This window comes from Fistularia commersonii, chromosome 14, assembly GCF_037954325.1.
Source record: "Fistularia commersonii isolate RoL2024-O1a breed Wild chromosome 14, RoL_Fcom_v1.0, whole genome shotgun sequence".
In the NCBI taxonomy this organism is placed as follows: domain Eukaryota; kingdom Metazoa; phylum Chordata; class Actinopteri; order Syngnathiformes; family Fistulariidae; genus Fistularia; species Fistularia commersonii.
In genome coordinates, this window is record NC_141297.1 from 13,667,991 (window position 1) to 13,688,514 (window position 20,524).

A 20,524-nucleotide genomic window follows, 5' to 3' on the forward strand; every position below is an offset into this window, starting at 1 on the left:
ATTTGCAAGAGGGACCCCATAGCATCTCCCAAGGCTCAGAAGAAGAGGGGGGGTAGGCGGTACCTTTAAGAAATGATATGCAATAGAGAGCTGACTCTCAAGAATCAAAATGAAAAATGTAAATTAAATAAGAAGATGAAAAATACACATTTAATTATCAAATGTAACTAGAAAACTATAGAAATCTATAGAGAACTATATCCTTGGAAGTAGAATAGCTATTACTTGTGGCTTTACTTAAATTAAACTGACTTTGCCAAGAGGAGTATTTTCATGTAATACCTTCCCAATTCTTGTGACACAGATGTAATTCTAAAGCAACTGTAGATAAAATGTAAAGCAAGACAATTTGGAAAAATTGAATCAGACATGAAAGCCATGTTTTTGTTTGTGGTGGAATTAGCTGCTCCTTTTTAATTGACACTAAGTGACCCTAGCCAGCAGGAAACAGCTAAGTGGTTCACAAATTATCTTTTTTCCACAAAAATAATGTTAAGATTTGCCTGAAATTTTTTCTAACCCTGACACTCCTGACAGTTTTCACTGACAGCCAAAAAGAGATGTAGCAGGATGCTCTAATGACCCTGAAACTTTTATAAAAGCTTGACACTGCAGAATGCCCGCTGTAAATATTGGTGTCTTTCAAGTGCGATCCTGTCCAGTCCCAAATACATATGCTTTTCTGAACAAGGACAGTCTTTGAAACGTAATAGAATTTTTGCAAAAGTTGTCCGCATTTTTAAAAACTAAAACAGTTGGCCTATTTAGAGGGAGTTCTATCAGTTGTACACAAACATTGCTAACATCACTTTTTACACTCAAGTGACAATATATCTTTAATCTTTATACATGTACTTTGTCATTATTTAATTTCTCATTGTATTCATTTATTAACAGTATTTTCAATCCCAGTTCAAACTGATGAAGGAACAATCATTTGATACATACATTACTGTGATTAGAAAGTTTAGTTAATTTAAAAAATGCAAATAAAAATGCAAATGCACTATATTTTGTATCATGACATCTCTTAAGTGTAGACATGAAATAAGTAAATGTATGACTGGATAAGTAATGCTGACAGTGCAAGCGCTGCTAATAAGATGAGTGAATGTCTAGCTATCAATGTGTTTTTAACAGAATTTAATTTCAAAGAGGAGCCAAGGTTCATTTTGGGCTAAGCTGGTCGTGCAAATTTTGAGTTACTTCAAGAGTCTTGATCTTAAAATATGCAAATTTGTGTAAGTTGCAGAAAATGCAACGTGGCAGTAAATATGTTTGCCAGCAGGTAGACTGTTATTCAAAACATTTATCTCTGTGCAGGAAATCGTGGGGGAATCAAATTGAGTATGGTGGCAAGTTTGGTATTGAGTTGAGGTGAATTAGAAAACAAGTTGGAAGTTTTGTACCCGCATCATAAGTGTGTGTGTCTGTCTGGGCTTACAACTTTCATCGCCCACACAGGATGGTCAAGCCCTGTCTGCCAAATCCAGTGTGTCAGGAAGCAAATTGGAAATGCCAATTTCACTTTGCACTCTTCCCTATCTTATCTCCCGTTCCCCCTCATCCTGCCACTGAGCTCATGTCCACATGAAGAAGGGACCAGCTCACCATTTTTGCCTTCGCCTCTCTTTTCCGCCCCTGTTTTTCTCATCTTTCTAACAAACCATCACTTCCATCCCTCATATATTTCCTTTTCTCTTGTTTCTCATCTCCCTGATACTCTGTCCATTGCATCTCTCCTCTTCTCTATTCTTCTCTCCTATCCTCTCCTTAACCATGCTTAACCTGCATAAGCACATTTGCAGAATTACAGTGTCTTACAAATCAAATCAGCACATGTCATCCAAATTAACTCTGTTCTGACTTGCTGCTTGTCTTTCTTTGTGTATGTCTGTGTTTGTGTGTGTGTATATGTGTGTGTGTGTGTGTGTGGGGTCTTTCAGTATGACTACGAGGGCAGTGACATCAGTGACCTACCAGTTGACCTCTCTGTAGTATGGAATGGAAACTTTGTTATTGACAACCCATTCAACATACAAGGTAAAGCACTTTCCATTTTCTAAACTTTCTCTCTCCCTTTTCCTCTCTCATCTGAGTCACGGTCGACCTCACTGGCTTGATGGCCCGACAGAAATGTGAATTGGTCCTGCTTGTTTATCTGTCTGTAATGATTTCTAGTGAGAAGCACAAAACTGAGAGCACTTTTCATCCCCTTCACCAGATATCTTTAATTTTATTTCTGACAGACGTCAAGGGAAAAGGAGGAAACTATTCTTCTCTTGAGTATAAGAGGGGAGGTGATTGATGGTTTGTGAAGGTAAAAAACAAACATCTAACATATGAATTAATAGGGATAGATGTCAGAGAGGTGGATAAACAAATGAAGAAACTTCTGGGCATAAGGATGAGGGGTGGATGATAAAAGCAGCACGTAATGGCAGTGCTTGATGAGAATGAAGTGAAAGATGGAGAAAAACAGAAAATGACATGGGGGACAGCATTTATTATTTTTAATCACTATTGTGCATGAAGTGGAAAACAAGCACCAATTCTAAATTCTTAATCAAGTGCAATACATCGGGTAGGGGAAGCTAATGATTTTAGACGTCCCATTACACCAGGTAATACAAGTGTTGCTCTCAAGTGTGTCACACAGTCATTTGTTTCAAATTTGCATGACTGGAGTCAGATTAATCCTCCCACTCAGTTCTTGTCTCATTTTTTCTGCTTCACTCATTTTAGCGCTATAGACGGAAAAAATGCACATTTCAATCTCATGCCCATTGTGTTCTGTCTGACCTAATTTTGATAAAAGTCTGACATACAGTTGATTTTGGAGATTGCTTAGAAATTAGTTGCTTATCAACCATAACCAAATTATTCAGTTTGTGTGATTTTATTTAAATGCCTTTAAGGTTTTCTGTGTGTTATGAAAAATCCTCTCAGTGGATTAAAATACTGATTTTGGCTTGTGCTGAGAAGTAAATGCCAAACTCATTATAGTCATTACAAATAATTACACATCTATGCAATCAGATGGACAGTTTTCTATAATGCAATATGCATTTTAAGAGTGGTTAAGTGGTCCATCAGAAATGAGAAGTTCTAGCTTTCATTAAGTCTCGAATCCAATTAATTGTTTTATTAGCAGTTATTTGGTGAGACAAAACTTTTGCTTAACTTTAAATAAAGACTGCTTAAAATGAAGGAATGAATAGAATATGTGATAAAAAACTAAAGTATGCAGCTTGATTTCTGTATTTTGGCATTAACATTTTGTGATAGCCTGGCTCAACTGTCATTAGCAGCTGACTTGTTTAATTTTGATGATGTATTGCATATTTTGGCAGCATCGAGAAGAGGAACATACCATTCATTATAAGGATTGAAGGGTAACCTACCTTTTTGTCAAAACTGTCTAACCATAATGGATATAGGAGACACAGGATTTTGCTCATTTAAAGCAGCTACTTAAGAACTGAAATTTGTCAGAAAAAATACAAAAATAAATAACAGCAAGGCATAGGATGTAAGTGTTTTTGTTAAATGGTATGAAATCATGAAACAATCGATCTGGAGAGTATTGATTATACACAGTATATGCTTACACAAAGTCCGACCTCCAAAAACTTTAATATGCATGTATGGAAGTACAGTATATGTAAAATAGATCAGATCCAATGTGAAAACGGTTGGATTGTCCATGGAACATTCACAAAGGCACTTTTTAAAGCAAATTGCTTCCCAGTCATCATGCCAATGTTTGTTTATAATGTCTTGGTGAAAAAAAAAAAAATGAATGACCACATTAAAAGATTTTCATGAAAGATGGCAAATCAAGATTTGACGATCAACTGACAGTCTGTGAGTTTTGGATATTGACTAACAAAATCAGCACAGCCCAATTGATGGTGTCAGTTAGGATTTATGTGTTATTTTAATGAAGTCGTTATGATTTCTCCCAGCATTTTGTAAAATCAACTAATTTGCTCACACTACCTCTCTTTCCCATTGGAAAGATATCAAAATAAAAACTTGTGAGAAATTTTCAAGATTATGAAGTGAAAGATGTACTGAGGGTCCTTCAACATCCAAGGTTCTGTGAGCTGCTATCATTCCTTTTGTGGGGCTTTTTTGAAGAAGGCAGTTAAAGTTTACTGAAGTAAAAGCTTCTTCTGTGAAAGATAAGTGAAAGTTGGACCATGAAGTAAAATTGGAATGGATAAAGAAGAAGAAGAAAAAGCCAAGAAATGATATTTCCCTCCAGACTTTTTTCTTTTCTTTTTGGATTTTCCCTTCAGGGGTCGCCACAGTGAATCAGTCTTCTCCATCTAACCCTGTTCTCTGTATCCTCCTCTCTCACACCAACTACCTTCATATCGTATCTCACTACGTCCATAAATCTTCTCTTTGGTCTTCCTCTCAAACTCCTGCCTGGCAGCTCCAATTCCAGCATCCGTCTACCAATATTTTCACTATCCCTCCTCTGTACATGACCGAAGCATCTCAGTCTGGCTTCTCTGACTTTCCCTCCAAAACATCTAACATGTGCTGTTCCTCTGATAGACTCATTCCTGATCCTATCCATCCTGGTCACTCCCAAAGAGAACTTTAACATCTTCTTCTCTACAACCTCTAGCTCTGACTCCTGTTTTTTTTTGTCATTCTAACTGCTTGTTGTCCAGTCATTTGGACACCTGGGGCCTTTCTCAATTCCTCCCTGAAAAGCATACAGCACTCCTCCCTTTTCAGCTTCCAACACTTTGTCTTCTGCTTTGCCTTTGTCCTCTTGATCTTCCTTGTCACCAAAGTAATCCTACAAACCACCATCCTATATAGTCTACCTGCATGATCCTACCTTCGTTCTTATAAGTTCCTGTCTTTCTGAGAAAAAAAAGGATTTATTACAGCCATTCCCATCTTTTTTGCAAAGTGTACCACCATTTGTTCCTCTGCGTTCCCATCCTTGATACCAAACCTGCCCATCACTTCCTAATCACCTCTCTTGCCTGACTCAACATGTCCATTGCAGTCTGCAACAATTACCACTCTCTCATCTCTGGGGATATTCTGCATCACTTCATCTAACTCATTCCAGAACTTCTCCTTTTCTAACTCACATCCCACCTGTGGGGCATAGTCTCTAATAACATTGAGCGTCACACCTTCAATTTCCAGTTTCAGACTCATAAGTCCATCTGACAATCTTTGACATTCTTCTATCTGTCACCTCCAGACAAACTCCTCCTTCAAGATAACTCCTACTCCATTTCCCTTCCTGTCAGTACCATGGTAGGACAACTTAAAACCCAATCCCAAGCTTCTAGCCTTATTACCTTTCCACATGGTCTCCTGGACACACAGCATATCAACATTCCCTCTCAGCATCATTTCAACCAACTCTCCCTTTCCTGTCATCGTCCCAATATTCAAACTCCCTATTCTCAGTCCCAAGCCCTTGATTATATTTTTCTCTCTCTCTGCTTCCGATGACGCTTCCCCTCCTCTCCTTCTTCAACATAAAGTAGCCCAATTTCTATTGGTACCCTTTAGGGTAGTGGTACCAATGGCAGTCGTTAGCCCGGGACTCGACCGATCCAATATGAGAGTCTTAGGTTGGATTCGCATATTCTGTTTTGGCACAAGATTTAGGACGGATGCCCTTCCTGATGCAACCCTCTGCATTTGCCCGGGCTTGGGACTAGCTCAGGGAGACACTGGCTTGTACCCCCCTAAAGCTGCGTTTATATGTCACTTCAGATGTTTAATTGATATGCATCATTCGCCAAGCACATGAGTCATCATATTGATGCCTATATTACTTTGTATGTTTTTTTAGCATCCAAAAAGAGGGGCTTAAATTTATTTCATGCATTTTCTTTTAACAGTCCAGACATGTTAAAGAAGCTGCCAATGACATTGGAATTAATGTGTATCAACACCTTTCTCTGAACCCAGTAGATAATATGATTATTTTTGCTAACTCCTCACAGAATACCCATTATGAGTCAAAAACACGCATTATGGAAATGCCCTCAGTTATATAAACCTCATAAAGACCTTCTCATCCCCTTTCCTTCCTCCTTGTTGCTCTCAATCCACTATTAATCCCTCCCCGCTCATCCTGTCTTTCTCCTCGTGAACTGGAGCTGCATCATCCTTCGGAGGCAGAGCCACTTGGCACCAGCCCAGCTTTGTCCCAATGTAAAGTGAAGATGTTAATGTTAATTAAATCATTCATTTAGTTCAGATTAATTAGCATCATGCTACTTTTAAGCTTAGCCATGGCTAATCAGATTACGAGGAGTGAAGGCCGAGGCGGGCAGATGGATATGAAAGAAGCTCACTTTGAAGTCCAGCCCGCCGTCTGCCTGAAGAGGAGGAGATTCTGTCTTGCTTGGTTTTACTTGGTTCTGCAGTTCAGTTTATTCAATCTGTTTACAAGATTGAACACTGTAGACTAGGATATTTTAAATTGAGATAATAAATGTAAAAAAATAATAAAAAAAGTAGTTACATAAATACATTTTATCTAATTTTTTTTTTTTTACTTATTTATTCTTTTACTGAGACACTTATGGTCTTGCTGGCTCTGTCTGCCTCTCAGCCTCATCTTTGAATTAAAACAATCCTTGTTACTAATCAGCGTGCTCAAATTTATCCTGCCCCTTCTGCCTGCTTCCTTTCATCTCCCTCTTATTCCTCTTCTCAGGTGTTTGAGGTTATTATTCATGTTTTACTTGTTTGTTTTTTTCCACTGAGTGGAAAAACAGCATCAGTCTTAGTAGTGATAATCACAATGAAGGTTTTTAGGTAACTTTCGGTTATGCCATATAACCTCAGGATGTCAAACACATTCACATAAATCCCTTTTTTTCTGAATTTAAAGAGCTTATTGTTAATTGCATACATTTAGATAAAAAATAACTAACTATTAATTTATTTATTTGAACAGAAATCACGGACTAGCAATTGAAACTGCCATACCAATTCAAAGATATTTTTATACCAAATTTACTTAAAATCACCCCCTAAAAATATCATGTTGCAAAGACATTCAAATTAAATGGGAAGACTTTCCTAGGCTCTTTTTGCCTCAAAGAAAAAAAAAAAACACTTTTTTTTTTTCTTAATTGGACACGTCAAGATCTTTTCCCGTTGATTCATAAGGGAATCTTAGTTATAATCTACTTCTTTTGAAAGTGCTTAGAACTACTGCAAAAGAAAGTTCTACACTTTATGTCAAAGGACCCTTATGACCAAACACCATACTCTTTGTAATGCCCACTTTAAATTCCTGCTATATTCATTTTGCAATATCAATACCCTTCAAAATGTATATGACAACTTCCACACATAGCTCCTGGTAACTTGTCCCTCCTCAGGAAATAGTACATGCAATTTCCATTTGAATTTCAGTTTCACTTTTTCCATATGTAAGACTGTGTTTGTTTTTAAGTGGTGAAAATCTTTTGCCACAAGGATCCATATATCCTGACGGAGATTTCTTTGTTTATGTGTGCATGTACATAGAATAGAATTTAAACAAACCGGTGAGAAACCTTCTCAATGAATCAAGTTACCTTTTTGGCTGGTGTTGCTTGTGTGTCAGAGTTCATGATGCAGGTTTGAATTTTCAAAAGAGCCAAACTTTGGAATACTCAAAAGTGTATAGAATAGAAGGGTTTATATTTTTTGTCCATGTTATGACATTGTCACAATATTGACAGCCAATCTAAGTTACCACATCATCCAGACTCACCAGGTGTTTTAGGAATGTCATAATACTTGTTTTTTTTTTTGTTTTTTTTTTTTTGTTTTGTTTCCTGACCAGCGCACCTTTACAAATGCAGGGCACTGCGGGACAGCTGCGGTATGTGCCTGAAGGCAGACCCCCGCTTTGAATGTGGTTGGTGCGTCCAGGACAAGAAGTGTTCACTCAGGCAGGAATGTGCCATCGCAGGAAATTCTCACCTGCCTCTGCAGCTGGCTGAAGGCGGAGGGTGGATGCATGCCACATCTGGAAACAGCCGCTGCACTCATCCTAAGATCACTAAGGTGAGTGTTTGAGCCAAAAGGACAACCTGCTACCAGCTATCTGAAATTCAATCAGAATTGATTTCACACCTTGGTTCAGCACTTTAAAGTATATTTTCTAAAAGCCTCTTTCGCACAAATTTGGAAAGATAACCCTTAACACATACTGAAGCAGCATCTGTGTCTCCTGTTAAGGTTAATTTGGATGGGTAGCCAGGCAGACAACAGGAGAGCACATCTGAGTCTGATGTCCTTGCACAGAGAAACAAATGTGTTCCACATCACAGGGAAGTTCATCTTTGTAGAGGAGATCATATCACGAGGACAGGGTTTTTCATAAGCCATTGCTTCACAACATGGTGTTACACTGTTTATTGGAATGATCGAATTGAAAATGGCAAAACACAGCAGCTAGAATATCAAATGCTAATTCATAAATTGCATCCAATATGCATTAAAAGTTTCTGAAGCATGTTATTGTGGGTAGTTATCCTGCTTTTTTTTAAATTTATGTCTTAATCAGTCACCTCTAGTTGATATGGCAATCACAGTCATCTGCCCTCTATCTTTTAATGGCTGCTGTTTGTCATATATTTTATTGAATCATTAAGCTATCTGTGTTACATCAATTGTTTAATTACTGGAAATAAAAGGATATAGTTTATTTTCTGTCTTACCACATCACCCTTACTACATCAGTCTTTAACAAATAAAGATGTCAGCTGCAATAAATTAATGGTAATAAATCATTTGAATCGGAGTATAATAAGAACAGCAACTGTATAACTGATATATAACTGAGGCATGTTAGGACACATTTACTGCTCTGCGTTAACTGCTGGCTTAAATAGTAGAGTCAAAATAAAAACTTATCGCTGACATCTGTTTTTCACTTGTGGCTATTTTAAGCACATACAAACCATCGGCCATTCTAATAATACCTGGATTTTTACAAATTGAAGATAAAGTAGCAAAACTTTTTTTTTAAATTATTTCCTTTGACAAGTTATTTAATTAATTCAATTGCTTAAGCAAAACGCATGAATTCAAGAAGCTGCAAACAATGATAGATGTTCAAATTTCTCTTTATATTGCAACCACACAAATTTCTCAGATGAACTGAAGGCACAATCAATCCAGACAGAAGTCCAGAGTTGGCAACAACTAAAGACTCTCTTCTAATTAAAACTTGTTAAAATTATCTGGTTTTGAAATCAATTGCAAAGGAGAGCAGCAGAGCATTGTCGAACACAGCATTGCAACTTCTTCAGGTTTATGTATGGGGATGTATGTGTTTCGGAACTGCTCGACCTTGATTGCCCATTGCATCAGCTTTCCTGCCCGCAGCCCCTGTGGTTATGCAAAAAGGTCTATGCGTTCTTTAGCTAAAACCAAAGCTGCTCGATTTTGCCACCAAGCCATTGCAGTACACATGTTGAGACTTTGCTGTTGCTCTTGGGCTGCGAAATAGGATTATTACAAGCTGTTACATCAAACAGGTACTCAAAAAAGACATTTATTTATTTTTCCGCTTATTTATTTATTTGTTTATTTTTTGCATTTACATTTTTATGTCACTCTCTCTCAATATCACTGTAGCTGGCCCAACACCAGAATAGTGTCAGGTTCATTTACTGCTTCGCAGATGTACTCACGTCTTCATTTATTTTGCAGGTATTCCAGATAACACTTAAGATGTTTTATTGTGTTAATGTCTTTCCCACTGGATGTCGGTTAATGTTATCATCTTGATGGCACTGCTACATTAGATATCTGATATATTCAAGCACTGTAGTCTGATTTTTGTTATTGAGTATAATTGCATTTAACTATAGTGGAACAGAGCAGTGTGACTCTAATTCTTGACCTCAAAGAAATGATAAAATCATTGATGTTGTAATTGAAACATTATCAATTTCAATTTCAGATAATGCTGGTAAATGTGTTTGTAAGTAGCTAAAGGTAGAAATAAAGAAAGGTATGCGATGAAAGCAACTCCTTTGCTTTGAAAATATCATGTACTTGCCTTGGTTGCATCAGTTCTTGCCATATTACCTTTAAACAATCAGAAAAATAGAGTTGTTGTGATGATCTGGCTGGCAGAGACTGGTTGTGGACAGTCCAAAAATGCACTGCTAATACATTTTTTGTGTTTTCAAATTAACATCGCCAGACCGTCTATACTTGTTACATTGTGTGTGTCTGAGAGGGAAAGTGCCATGTAAATGTTAAAGGGAGTGTCAATGGGAGGATTGCAGATTGATGTTTTTCTTATTTTGATAACAGCAGAAGTGGGCTGAGATAGGGAGTAATAAATGCTTCCAGTTTTGACAGCTGAATCCACCCACTGCAATAATGCTATAATAATAAATGTCTGTTCTATCGATGCATGGATTAATTTTGCCCTCTTCATTCAGTTTACATAACCATACAATAAAGATGACCTAACCAAAGTAAAAATGCATTGTGCTTAAACAGTTATGAATTTGTTAACTGTGTCATGTCAATGTAACCACATGCAAGACATACAGAAATTTGGAAAATCAGCACTTTTCATCTGGAGATTGTGTGAAGAAATGATAGATGAATAGGGTGTATCCAGTGGCACCCTGTCAGTTAGAAGAACACAAGTGTGAGGTTAGTAATGAATTACAGTTATTAGCCATCTTTGTGCCCTACCTGCAGGGAAAGTAGAAAGTGTCATACAGTGACAGCGTCATGCAGTGCTGGCAGTGGCCCCAAACATAAAACAAGAAAATCAGCTGAGATGCTTGACATCTTTAACGACAGTAGAATCTGTTTCCACTGAATCCACTTTTGAGAAAATATTGTTTTGGTTCCATATTTTTTTCTAATATTTTAAAACCATTTTAAAACCAATATTTTAAAACCATCTGGGAGTATTTTTTTTTCAGGTACAATTCTCAAGGATGAAAACACATTGTACATTGTGTATGTTGCAAATTACACTCCTATACACAGTTTGTCTTGCAAGGCCATATCTGAATCCCTATATTTCCTGACCTTGTGAATGACTAATCTTTTTTTCTTCTTTTTAATTCTAATAGCTGCCATATTATCTCTCATTGTGTATAATTGGTTGACACTGAGACTGCAACAAAGTCAACATGCGTGAGGAGTAACACTAAAATTTGTCCGACCCTTGGCTTTCTGGCCAAAATAAGTAGCTCACAACAGTTGAGATAAAAGTGTGATTAAGAGACAGTAAATTATCTTTCCTTTTTGTGAGTGAAAGGCTCCAATTGTTAATTTCAGTGTCTGACAGCGTCACAGAAAGGATCCCAGAGACAGGAGCTCAACTAACAACAGCCATCATTCACTGATATAATGTCTCCTCACTTTCAGAAGGTGTGGTTGAGTAAAGTTTTTTTTTCTTTTTCTTCATCTGATTGTTATCCAGTTGTGCATACTAATGAAGTAACTTTGTGTCATAACTAAACCTTCACACTGTCCTACAGGTTTCGTTCAGGTAAATTGTTGAAGGAACAAAAACAAAAGCAGCTATACTTTTCCAGGCACTTCGTAGAACAAGGACTGTTGGAAAGGATAGCCATTAAAAATACACATGGGTTTGAGTGTCTCTGTAGAAAATGGATATATAAAGGCTTCATGTAATTTTGTTCTCAAATAAATTATACATATATTTTTTCCTTTTTTTTGTATATAATTCAAAGTTTTTGGATATCCTTAACCCCAAATGTATTCCCGTTCTGTTCTCCTCTTTTCTTCCACACAATGTACTTTGAGAATAAGACCAAAAGAAGGGTGGGGGGGATTCAAAACAGTTGGTGCAGAGGATTAATTTTCTGCTCTTTGCTTAGTATTGGAGGGAACTAAATAGTATTGGCCCTTTCAACCCCAACTCATGGGATAATGGGCTCTAGGCTGAAAAATATTGAAATTAACCTTTAAAATGGGCACAGGGTGAAGGCAGCCCCTATTTGAATTGTCGTTTGCATAGAAAGAATTCTGAGCTGTATCTACAAAATTGCTCAGCATAGTGAATAGTTGAGTCTGTGGGGTTTAGTCAAAATAGTATTCACTGAGTCATTAGAGATTTGTTGTAGGAAACTGAAATATTTGCCCAAGAACAGCAACTGAGAATGCATCATCGAACTGGATAATGGATTTGTAACAGCATTGCCATTCATTCGAGCTATTAGCAGATGAGTTCCAGGATTTTGTGCTATGGGACCTGTAGCTTGCAGCTTTTGTAAACTTCTACACATAAACAGCAATTTCATCATTTGAAAGAAAGCTAATATGGTTATTTGGTTGTATTACTTTTGTCACATATTTGTATTTTGACAGTTATGGGTTTCGTCATTTATGCGCATATAAGGGCCTTTTTGATCTGTTGGATGTTTTTACTTGCCATTGCAGGACCAGTGGTGGTTATGTACACGGATGCATTAATGTTGTGTCAAATTGCTGTAAAGTGAATCCAAAGCAGCTTCAGGTCACATTTCAACATTGTGGTTCGATTCCGCATGCCGAGAAGCACAGTGAGCACAGGTAACCTTGTCATGTGGTTCCTTATTTTTCTACGTACCATCAGTCCCTCAGACTGTCATAGAAATCCTCTGTCAGTTGTCAGGAGAGGAGGAGAGAAATTATGATTTATAACCATCATATTTTGGGTTATGTAGAACAGAAGTACTAGACATCATATTGGCTGTTATTGCTTAATGTAATTCCCTTGTTGCATCAAGAATTTTAAGCATTTTGGTTGGGATTGAAGCCCTTATTGTATTTAGTAAGCCAGTTCAAATCCCTTTTTTTTTCTCTTACTGCTCCTTCAATCTGTTGTTTTAAGGTAAGCTTAGATAATCTGTCCTCCTCCAGAATCCATCATGGTGCTGCTGATGAACCCATTAGATGGGAAACACTGGTCAAGGGAGACAACAAGGAGCGCTGCAGTTATATGTTAATAAATTTTGTCAGTTACCATTAATCTGAATTATTACAAACTCCAGTAATAATGTCATACCGTTGAAGCCACAGAATGATATATGGCCATGTGGAGGCACAAATATATGTGAGGGGTAATAACAGAATTTATTCACCCCAGAGATGCAGGTAAGTAAATGTGGTCATGACTGACCTGATCTCTGGCTCTGTTTATCCTGTAAAGTTCAGACTCTAATACATTGACTGAACTAAAAGATCCATCGTAATTACAACTCATTAAATGAATGTGGAAATGTTTTTGTGATTGCGAATAAATAAATAAATGAAAAAGAAAAAACTGGATGCTATGGTGGTATTGTAGTTAGCAGAGTAAAAAGCTTCCAGTGCAAATCCAATGGCTGATAAGGCCCCTCTGTGAATCTTGAATGCATAACCAGTCCCTCTGTGGGTTCTTTCTGTTTTCTTTGTATGTGGCCTTTGACCAACTGGACACACAAGTCCTTTCAAACAACAATAGATTGTCTCCACCTATATTACAGCCCTGTGTAAAGGATATAGATGGTGTACTGGTATTGCATGAATGAGTGAATGACAAGTTGGAACACAACACACAAGACTTCCTTGCTAAGGACCACTAAAATGTTTTCTTACAATTGGATATGTATGAGTGTTTTCCCACCCTTAAAATGACTGAACAACTTTATTGGACAGCTCAGAAGAATACAATGGAACCAGGTAAAATAGGTTCTGATGAAAATCCATAATGTCAAGACTTTAAGTCCTGGAGGCTGGTTCAGTAATTCAGGTACCATTTGACCTATAATTACTATATTATTATAGGGGACAGTAAATGATGGGGGAGTTATTCCTGCCATAGCAATATAAAATGATCCATTAAATGTCTAGATTAAATGAGTGGCCCTTGAAGTGGCAAAATACAAAATATGCATGCCATTTTATGGACTACTATGCGTGGTAAGTGATGAGTGTTGAGTGACACTTTCTGTTATACTTTTGTTTTTTTTCACTAGTTCCTTTTTGAAAGCTTCCCCCAAATGAGTTTGGTAATCCCCTTAATACAACTTTTCCTTCTCCTTCTGTTGCCTCTATGTTTCTGGCTCAGCCAGTGTTTATATCCCAGGGCTTGGCAGCTTACTTGACATTGTGCTTTGTGGTATCATAGCTTCATTCATCCAAAATCATTCAAATGCCCATTTCCACATCCTGATCTGCTGTCCACATTGTACCCTAGAGCACAATGACAACTTACTCCGGTCAGTGTTTACCAGCTGCTTGTGTTTGTGGAACCAAAGTGTTGGGACTCTGATGTCGCCTTAGGATCCAATGTGAGTCAGCTTCCAAATAGTCGGCAATATCCTGCCCAGCCAGAAGGCTCCTGCCTGGTCTCTCCAGCAACTGTGTGATTCAGTCGAGGTTTTTTTTGGCTTTTTCAATTTTTTTTTTTTTTTTTTTGTAATTTGTATGTTTGCAGCAAGATTTCCTCCCGCTTTCCCGATTTTCGTGTTATTGCTCAGTCAAATCTTCTTAAATTAGAGGGGAATTCTGGTTATTTTTAAGGTTTATCTTACTATATTATATAGTTTGTTTTTTCTGCAAAGTTTTGGCAATTTTATTTAATTTGAATCTTTAGATTATTATTCAGGCATTTGAGATTGTTTGGTTACACTTAAGATGCGGTTCTGTGCAAATTTGGGTATAGATAAGGTTAACTCATTATTATGATGGAAATAATGCTGCCCTGCATTCTCTCAAATCATGATGCACAAAATGCTGCCTTATTGAACTTAATATTACTTAAGTAGTGTTTCAGTGTCAACCAATGACAATGGCCACCAAAAATATATCTCTCTGTAGTAACCTAATGTAAGCAAATGCATTGTTTCTTTAGTCCAACACTTAATGCTTGTTTGACATGACAAATAAGTGTCTTATTTTTACAACTGGATTTTTTTCTTCTGAGATACATTAACATGCGGGTCTTTGACACCACGATTCAGTTAATAAACAGACTCGGGCGAATACAAAAAAAGCGTAGTAAAACTGTTATATTTGTTGCACATGAATTGATTGTATAATCTGTTTGCCTTGGCACCTGGATTTAGACACATTGCCAAACATTGCAAAAGATCCAGGCATGAACAGTGAATGAGGCATTTAAGTCAACTAAATTAATTGTACTTGATATCGACATCATTTTGTTTTTCTATCAATAAGGTTGTTTTCCTTTGACTGTAATAATATTATAGGACTTATCAGGACTTATAGGACTTGTATATTAGAAATATTCACTTGTTCCTGTGGTATTCATCTTTTTTAATGTTTTCTGAACTGTAGTCCTTTATCAAAAATGTGTGATGCAATTAAACTCTCTGCAAAAATCTGACATTTAGTCATATGTGTCTTAAAAAACAGATCTTTTACGGCTCAAATGAGTCCCCACCATTGGGAGCATTGCGTATTAGCTGTGGTATAACAGCAGTACTGTTTCTCCATACTGCTTGCTAAGGTAGCGTTTCCACCGTGCTCTGTCTGCTCAGCCAAGCATCACAGGGAACAGGGCACAGGATAGATTACACATAATTACCTCGTGATGCTTGTTAGGGATTATAGGTATGTGAGTTTTTGTCCACGGTACAGTGTGTGTTGGTGGCGGCCACCGTCCATCAGTCACCATATTTGTTTTGTCACACCACACCTGTCCCCGTTACGCGTCATAATCTGGCTAGATAAATCACATTACGTTCGGCAGCCCAACTCAGAGTTGCACCACCAGAGCCCAGTGTGGAAGCCAAGCCGGTGCAATAAGTTTCAATTAAGGCCCTATGTGATGCCACTTTGGTTCTGTGTGTCGGCGCAAGTTGTTTTTACAGCTTCTCTTTATCCCATTTTCATTGTTTTGCTATGGTAAGTGGGGGATTATTCTTCATTAGAACTTGAACTACTTGAGGTTTGCAATTCTTGTATATGTAGGCCTGTCTGGTGTTTGTTTTTACATGCATGTGTATATTAATGTGATGCATTAGTGCAAGGTCATGTAACATTTTCAGGATTTAAAGGAGAATTCTGGAAATATTTGGGGATTTTTTTTTGGTCATTGCTGCTGCTGTCATCCCTTTCTCACAGTTGTTTCCAGAGACGGGGCCCCGTCAGGGGGGAACTAGGGTAACAATCCTCGGGGAAAACCTTGGTCTGCAGTTCAAAGACATCCAAATGGGCGTGAGGTTGGGCAAGGTGCCCTGTGTGCCCATAGAGGAAGAGTACTTGAGTGCAGAGAGGTAACACAAACACAAACACACACTCACACACACACACAAAAGGCTGATTACACTTTGAAAAGGGCACTGAGTTATGTGTGTGTACACTATACAGAAACAGATGAATGCATTAGCACACACCTATAGACAGCAACTGTCTCCTACAGTCACACACAAATAGAAACAAGCAATACCTTTCTCATCTTTACCAATCAAACTACATAAAAATGTCAACCAGGAGATATTTGTATATAGGTGCCTATGTTACACTTGATTATAATATACCATCTGTTGTTCCCCTCCATTACTTCCTACATATGCTCTTTCCTTTATTTTTATCATCCCTTCATCCTGACATTTATTCCTCTGCAGGGTCCTACACGGCTGAGGAATTGAGTTCAGCTAGATCAAGCAATATCTCTGTAGTGCAGTTAGTTGGGAAATGATGCATGCTGAGCTTGAGGATATCTCTATTCAAATATTATATACACATCTGTTATTCTGCACATTACTCTTGACATTCCTTCCCAGCTTTTCATGTGTCTAGGACATGTTGTTTATTGTAATCATTGTTTTTACACATGTTGTAACGTCCCTGAAACATGGATTTTTTTTTTTTTGTTTATTCATATTTTCTTTACTCAAACAGAAAATAAGAATATGTCAAGTTTGAAAGCATCTCACAAGCTATAGTACTTGGCAATTAAGACAGTAAATTTCGCAAGAATTACCTGATTATAATTGTCATTGGCCCGTAGAAATAATACAAATAAAATGAGATTTTGTGATCTTTACACTTTACCCTCTGCAGCTCAAAATGTTAGCTCAAAATGTTAATCCAACGGCACTCTTCTTTCTATATCTTTGTCTACATCAACAGAATAGTGTGTTTGCTGAATGATGCAATGAGCTACCGTGTACAGGAGGCCCAAGTCGAGGTTTGCGTTAGAGACTGTGTCAATGACTACAGAGCTCTATCACCCAGACCTTTTACTTTTGTGGTAAGAATACTTTAAGGCTTTTGGGAAAAAAAGTGCACTGTATGTTTATATTCTCCCTGTGTTAGGACAAACGGCGACTAAATTTGACTAAAAATTACTAAACTGGTAATAACCAATGGCCTAGTGATGGTATTTGATCTGAGAGAGTAAAATATTTAGACAAAGAGTCTCAATGTCACTTTTTGACAAGCTGGGTTAACATAAAGTATAAGAAGTCAGTTTCCCTCGAGGCTTTGGTTTTGAACCCCACCAAATCATTGTATCTGTACCTACAGTTACACCCTTAGAGAAACTTGTTGCGGAACAGTTGCATTCAGACAGCTCCACGCCGACTCTTGTTAAATCTTGTTAAACAATGGTTTCAAATGAATGATATAATGAAATTATAAAAACCCTGAAATCCAGTTGCTGAGTCTCTGTTGAAACTGGTGTTTGGTGTGTCTGAAGAGGATCGTCCCACTATTCAACCACTCAGACAAACACAAAAAAAATCATTAAGCATATTCAAAATCAGTTTGTTTTACTTTCCATTTTTGTTAAACTTACTTACAATCACATCTTTTGTCCAGACACCGTATTTCACCCGTATCCAGCCTTCTCAGGGACCCATTTCTGGAGGCACCCGGGTCACCATTGAAGGGAGTAACTTAAATGCTGGCAGCTACGTTTCTGTCAGCATCGGGCCTCAGCCCTGCTATTTCAAAAGGTAAGACCTTTTATTCCACTCTGTCAGTTTTATTTCAAGTTGAACTACAAAAGAGACTGGATGTTGTACAAAAGAGGCACTTGATAATAAAAAAAAATGTCAGTGGAGATATATGAAATATTGTGAATGCATATTACATGGATACGTGTGTTATCAGGTGTTGTTTATTTTCTCTGTATATATAAACATTATTTTTCATTCAATCGCATGTCGGCACTCACAAGGGCTTTAACAAATCTCTTGTGGAGAAAACATTCCCAGTTATAACCACAGTTGCCCGTATGTCAAATACATGGATTAGCCCCCCTTAGTTAATCTCTACTGAAGCAACTGTATGCTAGCTTTGATGTCACAGCAGACATTTCCGTGTTGCAGCCGCTTCACAGTAATCCAGCAGATTCCATTACACCACAACTGCTCAACACCTTAACTGTGTGACTGTTTGAGCCCTCATATTAAACTTGCAGGGGAAAGTATTCTTTCTGAATGTGGTTACTATGGTAACAAGCTAAAGGGTGGGAGGTGGAAATTGTAGTTTCTCTGTCCTTCTCACTTGCTCGGTCACTCTCTCTGAGTTGTGTTATGTGAAAGCACAATAACAAGCAAGTTCAAATTTTACACATCACACATACACATATGCACTCACACACACACCATACACACACACACATGTATACTCAAACAACTGTGCTGTCACTCTTCTTCAAGTGTTACTGACTACTGTGCCATACAAGCGGTTGCAAATCTCAATTTTCACTGTCTTTTAGAGGGATGAAACAAAAAAAAAGAACAAAAACACAATACAAACAAATAAAAAATAAATGTCTGGACAGATAACCTGAAACATTAAATAAATGGCATTACGACTACTCTTTTGGATCATAATTTTTAATATAACATCATCATTCCTGCTAAGCATCATCATACTTGTTTTACTGGTTACCTTATCTGCTTTAATCTGAAGTAGAACCCTTAAATAGAATGACAAGGTTACAGAGTTCAAGTGGCTTTTATAGGCAGAAAATAAAGACTAAGCAAACGATCTGTTTATGCATTTTAACTCAGCATTCACAGAATATATTTCTTTATTTGATTTCACTTTGTGACTGCTTTCTAATTCATTTTCAGTTGTCCCATGTGTTAATTCTCATCTGTCCAATTTTTCCTGTATTTACTTCCCGGATCCATCAGGACTCCAAGTGTCCTTCTAAAACCTTGTGATATTACAATTTACGTATAAACATAATACTGTCATAGAGCTGTATTATTGTTTTACACTTACTCGATTGATTTTAGACTGAAGCCACTATATAACATCTTGTAAGTTTACACTCAGATTATTGTCCATATGGTTTTGTGTGTCGAAACAGGAGAAATGCCCGTGAAATAGTGTGTGTCACGCCAGCTGGACTGTCACCAGGAAGTGCATCAGTCTTTGTGGACATTGATGACGCTGAGCTCAGAAACCCAGAGGTCAAGTTTAATTACACAGAAGACCCGACTGTGCTGAGGATTGAGCCTGACTGGAGCATTGCCAGGTAAGCTTTCATATTATGTAATATTTTACCTTAAAGGATTGTTGTTATTTATTCAGCGGCATTTGAGTCAAGCTGCAATTTGGGTGTTTGCTGTTTAGTTGCACCCAGACTGAGACCTCTTGATATTTGATAACTTGTCATCTTTCAAAATTACAGTTTGGTTTGAGACTCAAGGTACTCTAAAGAAACTGATGCATTTCATTTGGGGGGAATGTCAACTTTCTCGTGACCATGTGGACAAATAGCCAAGAGGTCCAGGAGAAGTCTTGATAGAAGCTCAGTGTAAGAACTTAACCAGCCATGCTGTCTCCTGCCATTTTTTTTAAGAGCCTTGACAGACTACAGGCGGAATATCCAGGATGGCTTTTAGCCTTCAGCTCAGACTTAGGACCAAACCATAGTAAGGATATTCAGTGCAAATTAAAATTAGCATACTTAAATGCCTTATGAATGCTCCGACATCATGTGGATAGAGGTAAATTGACAACTATGGATTTTTTTCTTCAACGTATAGCATATTTTTCCATGCAGGACATAAGATACAGTGAGGGCTTGTCAAATTATATACACCATCATGTAATGGTTGAAATCAGTGGGAATCTAAGGTGTCAACTGATTATATCATTATCATTATATCATTATATATCATTATATCATTAAGTAAATGATATAATGCTTTTATTTATTTTCTTGTTTTTTTTCTTGTTTTTTTCTTGCTAGAGCCAATGTAATTTTTGCTGAAACTCACCCCTCTGCCACTTGATATGTGGTGTAGAGTTTTATGCACTTATTTATACATGCATTTTTTTTTTCAAATAATTTCTGAAAAGAGAAGTGTAGATATTGTTTCAATTATAAGTGCATATGACATTTTTGGTATTTCAGTCTTTGTGCTGCAATGTTTTTTTTATTTTTATCAACCGCAGCCATGGCCATTATTTGGCCAAGGCTGCCATGTACAGAAACTTTGAAGGTCCTGTCAGAAAACCAGACTGAAAAGCAGTGATTCAACTGACAATATTAATATAATTT

At 37.4% G+C, this 20,524-nt stretch overlaps 1 protein-coding gene across 5 annotated transcripts in view; it reads left to right on the forward strand.

Annotated features, from left to right (window-relative positions):
- LOC147227339 (plexin-A1-like) overlaps positions 1-20,524 on the forward strand; it is a 299,109-nt gene that overhangs the window by 213,348 nt on the left and 65,237 nt on the right. For all 5 annotated transcript variants that reach the window (XM_086158939.1, XM_086158942.1, XM_086158943.1 and 2 more), the window contains exons 11-16: positions 1,947-2,043; positions 7,838-8,061; positions 16,117-16,268; positions 17,128-17,248; positions 17,818-17,954; positions 19,325-19,492. In XM_086158939.1, coding sequence (XP_086015065.1) covers positions 1,947-2,043; positions 7,838-8,061; positions 16,117-16,268; positions 17,128-17,248; positions 17,818-17,954; positions 19,325-19,492 — 899 coding nt within the window. The remainder of the gene's footprint in view (positions 1-1,946; positions 2,044-7,837; positions 8,062-16,116; positions 16,269-17,127; positions 17,249-17,817; positions 17,955-19,324; positions 19,493-20,524) is intronic.